Here is a 7,774-nt window from a genome sequence, read left to right as displayed (position 1 = left end):
AAGAACGGCCCATGTTCTGAATTCTGTCGCTGTACATTTCAAAAGTGCTGAAAAAATAGTTCTATTGACTACGTCCGTCCTAGCTCAGTCATTAATATCAATTGAAATTACGGATTGCCTCTTATCCGCTTGTCGTCCTCTTATGCCATAGTTTGTACATCTCAATTGTCAGTAGAAACCACATTTATTTAAGCAAGTCAACCATATCAGCTATGTTTTTTTTAAAGGCAGTAAATGAGGCTGAATTAACTGTTTCACTGCCAGACAAGTCTCCGCTGATAGCCAGGTGTACCAGTGGTAAGGTGTTGGGACTCTGCTGTTGGGACAGCTTTTTGTAGTCCCTAACAATTTGTGGGCACCATTATAGTGCAATTAATGTATTATTTAGTGTTGTGGCTTTGCTGGCATGCATCCCACTTCTTTTTTTTGCCCCACCAAGATTTACATGCTAAAATCGCCACTGCTCATGTGCAGGACATAGTCTTCTTTTAAACTGTTCATCCCAGACACCATCCAGAAAATCATTCTGGACTGCACTAATTTGGAGGGAAGGTGTGTTTTTGGAGCGAGATGGACCAAACTCATTTACATGCATACTTTGGGGTTCTTATCCTTGCTGGTGTTTTCAGATCCAATGAGGAATCCCTGTGGGATGCAGAAACTGGCAGGGAACTTTTACCTGCAACAATATCTCTGTAAAACGCCATTATTTCCAGGATTATCCGCTTCGATAACCGAGACACCAGACAAGCTAGCTGCAATCAGGTCAGTGTGGGTGGACCGCCTTCCCGTTTTATAATCCTGGGCCCAGCGTTACTGTTGATGAGCAGTTTATGCCATTTAGGGGCCGCTGCCCCTTCAGGCAGTACAGTCTAAAAGTAAATATGGAATCAAGATTTGGGCTGTCTGTGATGCTGCTTCATCGTATGCGTGGAACTTGCAAGTGTATACTGGGAGTAGCATCTGAGAAGAACCAAGGGATGTGGGTTGTCCTGGATGTGACACAGGAACTCTGGCCACATCACATGCGATAACGTTTTTACTTCGCACAAGCTGAGACAGGAGCTCAAGAGGAAGCTGATGGTGGTAGGAACAGTATGGAAAAGAAACAAGCCAGAGCTCCCACCTGAGTTGTTGAATACACGGAACAGGCCTATCAATTCCTCTAAGTTTGTGTTCACTGCCGACACGTCTCGTGTCCTATGTGCCAAAGGCAAAAATGTGTTACTCATGAGTACGCTGTTTAGGGATGGGAAAATCTGTGGCCAGGGACATCAAAAAACATAATGGCTTACAATACCACAAAAGGAGGGGTGGACAATTTAGACAAGCTGGCTACAGCTGCAAAAGAAAAACTCTATGCTGGCCACTTGTGATATTCTTCAACATCTTGGTCATCTGGATGCTCGAACTGAGAAGTGATCTGTGGTCACCACCTGCAGAACCACTCCTTTATTGGGGGTGTCTTGCTAATTGCCTACAATTTCCACCTTTTGTCTATTCCATTTGCACAACAGCATGTGAAATGTATTGTCAATCAGTGTTGCTTCCTAAGTGGACAGTTTGACTTGGAGTTACATTGTGTTTAAGTGTTCCCTTTATTTTTTTGAGCAGTGTATATGTGAGTGAGATGTTAGTAAAATTCCTGAACTAAATGTTTTCATCAAACTAGATTGCAGCCGGTAGTAACAAGAAAAAGCGCTGCAATGCGTGTTGACCCAAGGACAGGAAGACACAGTACACATGCATCAAGTGCAAGAAATACATTTGCAACACACACACAGTAAAACTGTCCCCTGTGGTGTGTAGACAGCCTTAATGTGTTCAATGGGGCACATTTATAATTTCCATAAAATACTGTATGTATCCTTCCAATTGGTTCAGTTCAAAGCAATAAACATCAATAGTGATAAACCTTGTTTCATTTATATTTGTTCAAGATCAACATGATTTATTCCACCCATGTCTTTTGATTATTTACAAAAATCACTATTTAAAATATAAAAAACAAATTGTGTTTTAGCAGAGGTAAATGGCAAATGTTAACCATGTATGCTGTCTACATCTAAGTATTTTTACAAATTGTTATGGCTGTGTTTTAACCCAATAATGTTGTGGGTCCATCAGACCTGCAAACATTGGGTGAATAACAAAACCCTTTTGTGGTGTTCATGTTTAAGAAAAATACTTTTAAGTACGACTTCAGGTTTTTGGGGTATCTGTACTTTACTATTTATATTTTACAATGTTTACTTCCCTACATTCCTAAAGAAAATATTGTACTTTTTACTCCAAACATTTTCCCTGAAAACCAAAAGTACTTGTTACATTTTGAATGCTTAGCAGGACAGGAAATGGTCAAATTCAAGCACTTAACAAGAGAACACGTGGTCATCCCTAACGCCTCTGGCCTGGCGGTCTCAATAAACACATGCAACTTTCGTAAATAATGTCTGAGTGTGCACCAGGCTATCCATACGTTTTAAAAACAAGAAAATGGTGCTGTCTGCTTTGCTTAATAAGTATATTTTAGTAATTACATTTACTTTTTGGTTTTAAATATACCTAACACTTTGACTTACTCAAGTAGTATTTTACTGGCTAACTTTCACTTTTACCTTTTTAATAGAAAGTTACTCAAGTATGATAATTGGGTACTTTTTCTACCACAGAGCATTTCTATTGCTCCATCTAGTGATAAGTCAAATATGGATTCTAATGCGATCTTAGGGACATAATAGGGATAGATAAATACATTCAATTGTTGACTTTTTTTGCCACGGACTCTGTAACCTAGATTAAAGACAATTTAGTTCAGAGGGAACTTCTCTTCATCTGCCCTTTTTAACATCTGTTCGAAATTGATTCAATTGTGTTTTATGACAGTGAGACCACAACTGTTCTGGAAGTAGACAGCCATTGCAAATAAGGTTGCATCAGGTCATTTGTGTGCACCTTGTAAATGCATTGTTATGTGTTTTATATCAGCTCACCATTGTGTAAAGCATGGAGGCCCCCCTTCTGTAGGCCTGCGAATCAATTTCCAAATGTTTTTGTATTTTTAGGAACTTCGTCGGGATCTCAACTTGCTGTTAAGAGTTAGAATACACAAGGTGCCAGGGTTGGGGTCAATTCCATTTCAATTCAGGAAGTACAATGAAATTCCAATTATCTTCTAATGCTTTTCAATGTGGAATTGGGTTAACTTTCTGAATGCAAATGTAATTGACCGAAGCCTGCAAGGTGAAATTTTGAAATGTGGTTGTGCATCTGAAATGTCTCTTGTCAGTCACTTAATTAGATTGGTTGATAAGTAAGTCTAGCCAGCTATCTAAAGTTGCAGTAATCATGGTCAAATTACCACCCAGGGTCCCCCATTGATTTTGTTAGTAACTCTCACTCAGATATCATATAAAAAAAACTGACATTTCTCTCCACCCCATGGCAAAATGTGTAGAATTGCAGGAAATTTAATTGTTTCTCTTCCTTGTCGAGGGGTACACAAATGTTTTGCCCGCAAAAAGCTTGGGGCCGGCTCTGACTGCATGTGTGGGTATGGCTGTGGGTACACAGACCTGCGTGCTACTGTGGCCTGTCTTGAGTTAAGATTGTGACCCCCACCCCCATCAGTTGCACATACCTGGTGTAAAACATTATCACAATGTTATATTAAGTATACAGTCAATACATGTGACTGACTGCCTATGTAATTTGTCACATCCCTTTTACTCTTTTTATAACCCCTCACAGTAGCTGAGTGACTTTACTGCCTGTGTCTCAGTAGTATAGTAGTGTAATGCTACTGCCACCTTGTGGCTACTTCTCATGACAAATTTCCACTTACTACCACAGTTAAGTATTGTTACAAAGCAACCCTGAAGTATCCATATCTTTTTCCCCCAATTCCCTTAAGTTTGTCTAACTATACAACCCATATTTCAAACCTAATATATACATCTTTATAAATACTGTAGTCAGAGTATTGTCAGTCAGTGGCTCTTCACAGAGTTTGAGCGGCTGCGTTTGGGAGCTTCAGCACCAACACCAAGCTCGTCCAGGCAGCACTGCAGGTTGGCGTTCCTGTCAGGGTAGTGGTTCTCTTTAATCTTCTTCCTGATAATGGCGGCTGTCTCCTCAGAGGCCGACGAGCATTTGTTCATTTCGGGTAGGAAGCGTTGTAGCAGCTCCTGATTGGCCGTCTGGGCCATGCCCAACAGGAAGCGCAGGAAGACATCCAGGTTTCCATCGGGGTTCTGTAAGCTTCTCTCTATAGCACTGCGGTGCATGTCCAGCAACCCGGGGTCCTTGAACATGCGTGAGAACTTGCTATTCCGCGGCTGCTGCAGGACGTTCTGCCCCATACACCTCCAGGTGAGGAACACGTAAAGGGCAGCCAGGTATTCTTGGATGGTGGGGTGGATGAAGGTCTGGATCCTCTCCTGGTACATGACAAACTGCTCGATCAGGAACTCAATGCACAGGCCACTCTTGGTGACAGCCTCAGCGACATCCACCCCGCAGTCCTTCCAGGTGGCCTTGCCAATGACCATCTGTTTTTTCTCCAGCATCGTAAAGGCTAACTTGCCCAGGTTCATCAGGAAGTCCCTCTCCTCTTGCGGGGTGCGGGAGGCTGAGCCCCTGGCACCACGCACATGCAGGTGCACCAGCAGCAGGCGAGTGTACATCAGGGTCAGCCCCTTGGGCAGCTCTGCATCCGGCCCCTTCTCCCTAAACGTGTGCTGGAAAACATCCCGCACCACACAGCAGAACATGGGCAGATGGCACATGATGTGGAGGGTCTTGCAGGAGGTCAGGTGGGCAATCACCTTATCGGCCTGCGCCGGGTCCTGAAACCTCCTCCTGAAGTACTCTTCCTTCTGTTCGTTGGTGAAGCCACGGACCTCCAACACCTGGTGCACAGACTCTGGGGGCAGCCGACTGGAGGTAAGGGGGCGAGAGATGATCCAGAGGAGAGACGAGGGGAGCAGATTGCCCCTAATCAGGTTGGTTACCACCACGTGCATGGGGGCTGGTTCAGTGCTGTCACACCAAGTCTCGGTGCGGTGGAAGTCCAGGGAATGTGCATACTCGTCCAGCCCGTCACAGATGAACATGACCTTGCCTTCATCGCACTCGAAGGTGGGCAGCACCTTGGTCTCGGGGTAGAGAGTGTGGACGATCTCCAGGAGGCTGATCTTCAGGTTCAGCATGAGGTTGAGCTCTTTGAAGGGCAGTGGGAACAGGAAGTAGACATGATTGTGCTCGCGCTCCTCTGCCCAGTCCATGATGAACTTCTGCACGGCCACAGACTTCCCTACCCCGGCGATGCCGTTGGTCACTATATGGCTCACATGCTTCTCATAGATCACATCGGGGTCAAAGATCTGGCTACAGGTTATCCGCTTCTCTTCCTTGCGATTGGTGGACAGCTTGTCGATCTTTCTGACCTCGTGCTCGATGTTGGGCCCAGCATTGCCTCGGTCTGTTATGTAGAGCTCATTAAAGATACTATCAAAGGCCTTATGCTCTCCCTGCTGGGCAACGCCCTCACACATCCAGCTATACTTCCTCAACAGAGTGTCTCTCAGCTCATAACGCACCTCATCTGCACAGAGAGAACAGGGAAAACAGACATTAAAAAAGGCACAGTCTACTAGATTTCCTGTTCAATGGCCATTTAAATTAACAATTTGTGTATAACTCATTAGTTCTTTAAGTACTGTATAACGTATAAATGCCTCATGAGCATAGCTCAACTATTACCCTATCATAACTCAAAGTATACGTTTTTGTTATTTTATCATTATATTACATGAATCAAATGAAAAAGCCAACGTGCATACTTTTCTTGCAGAGGTCTGTGAGGTAGGCATCCAGGCGTTTGAGGCCCATGTCCTTCAGCAGGGCCTTGGTGAGCTGCAGGGCCACCTCTAGGTCATAAAACTCCAGCAGTCTATCCACCAGGTCCACCATGTCCATGCCCTGGGGAGGAGAGCTGAATGACTCTGGGTAGCGCTTCCACAGCGTGATCTTAAATGTCCTCAAATCATCCTTCCCCAGTTTCTCCAATGTCTTCCTGATGGCCTGTGGTCCACAGAATACAATTAAAACAAGAGAAAAGCAATTCTCATCCACTACACTTAACTTTAGGGACATGTTGACATGTGTTGCTGAACATACAGTACGTCACCTAGAGTGAAGTGTGAGCCCACCTTGAAGGTGAAGTCTACAGTCAGAGCAGGGTGTCTCTTCTCGTCTGGGTTTTTGATCAGCTCTGGTCTTGGAAGTTCCACTGCTGGACCCTCTTCTTTAGGTGCTGTGTCTTGAGACCTGGAGAGGCGGTGGAAGATGAAATATTGCAACACATACTAGTGTAAACACATACTAGCCTATCCACAGATTTGACCATTTGTAAACAAATGGACATACATGCACCAACACCCACACTATACTCAGGAAAAAATATGTATAATTACACCCTAATAACACACTTCAACAGATTGCATCCTGACTGTGCCTGATCAAACATGGATGACTTTTCTTACTTCCTGGTTCTGGTCTCACAGTCATCACTGTCCACAGAGTAGCCGCTGGAGTAAGACTCTCTTCTTTCCAGCTGGACTCTAAATAGAACATGGAAAATGAATTAATCATCAGCAGTAGTGAACTAGTGCTGCTTCAAGGAGCCGTTGTCCACATAATATAACAAATATGTTCACGTACTGTAGTCCTTTAACGGTCTGTGTTCCTGGTTCGTGTTAATACTTTGTAAAGAAATGTAATGCAAGTGTATGTATTTTTTGTGTGATGGAATTCTTTTCATTTTACTGTATGTTAATGTAAGTGTATGAGTCTATAAATCAACATGTTTCAGTGTACCTAGTAGCAGACAGCTCAGTTTCTTCATCCAGTTCATCAGATGGCCAGAATTGGGTATCACTGTTTACAGAATTGTAGCTGTGGACTGGGGATTTAGCCCTTTCCACATCATGCCTGCCAAACACACACACAAACTATGAATGATTGAGGATGGGGAAAGGATCAAGCTTAATTCTGGGCACATGACATGTGTTGTGGTATGGTCAGTGTCTCACCAGTGAGTAGTGTCCATGGGTCTCAGGCCATCTCCCAGGTCCAGGGAGGGTCTCCTCTCAGGCACATAGAAATCCTCCTCTCCCTCATCAGACACACCCTCTCCCAAGGGAAAACTGACATCTGATATAGTTTCCCCTCCATCATGCTCCATCGTGTCAGGGCCTCGCCCAGCCATCCTGGAGGACCTCAGGTGTACAGGTTCCGGGTCACAGTTCAAAGTCTGACGTCAATGGCTAATTGAATGTTGCCAGACAGTAGACCTGTGCTGCAAGAAAATTAAAAAAAACACGCATACCAGTCGATCACATTTTTACCATTATCATAAGTAATTCTATAACAATTACAGACTTGTTGCGACTTGCGAATAGGTCACTCTTACCAAGAAAAAAAGCTGAAAATATCGAAGCTTTCTATTCCGAGGCGAGCTTGTTTTAAACCTCTGGCCTACTAAATTCACCTGTTTGCCTCATTTATGGCGACTCACTTTACTAAAACATAATGTGTACGCGTTCAAAATACACGTAACATAACCCTAGAGCTAATAAACGGCAAATGTTCCCGGTTAAAATGCTAAATATAGACCACAGACAGGGCCGCACTAACTTTTGACTCCGACAAACAGGAACAGTAAAGTATTATCACAGATATAACAATGAGACAGACATTTCACCGGATGTTT

The 7,774-nt window shown here is 43.7% G+C and overlaps 1 protein-coding gene across 1 annotated transcript; it reads right to left on the bottom strand.

Moving 5' to 3' along the window:
• Window positions 1-1,748: 1,748 nt before the first annotated feature.
• Window positions 1,749-7,750, bottom strand: nlrc3l1 (NLR family, CARD domain containing 3-like 1). The gene is made up of 7 exons (XM_055942535.1): window positions 7,475-7,750; window positions 7,095-7,360; window positions 6,880-6,993; window positions 6,546-6,623; window positions 6,213-6,330; window positions 5,844-6,084; window positions 1,749-5,605 (listed from the first exon to the last, which is right to left on the bottom strand). Exons 2-7 carry the CDS (start codon window positions 7,268-7,270, stop codon window positions 3,990-3,992), a joined length of 2,343 nt encoding a protein of 780 aa, XP_055798510.1. The 5' UTR covers window positions 7,271-7,360; window positions 7,475-7,750; the 3' UTR covers window positions 1,749-3,989.
• Between the last annotated feature and the right edge of the window lie 24 nt (window positions 7,751-7,774).

The sequence above is a fragment of the Salvelinus fontinalis genome, chromosome 13 (genome assembly GCF_029448725.1).
Source record: "Salvelinus fontinalis isolate EN_2023a chromosome 13, ASM2944872v1, whole genome shotgun sequence".
NCBI lineage: Eukaryota > Metazoa > Chordata > Actinopteri > Salmoniformes > Salmonidae > Salvelinus > Salvelinus fontinalis.
This window is presented reverse-complemented; position numbering and strand designations above follow the sequence as displayed.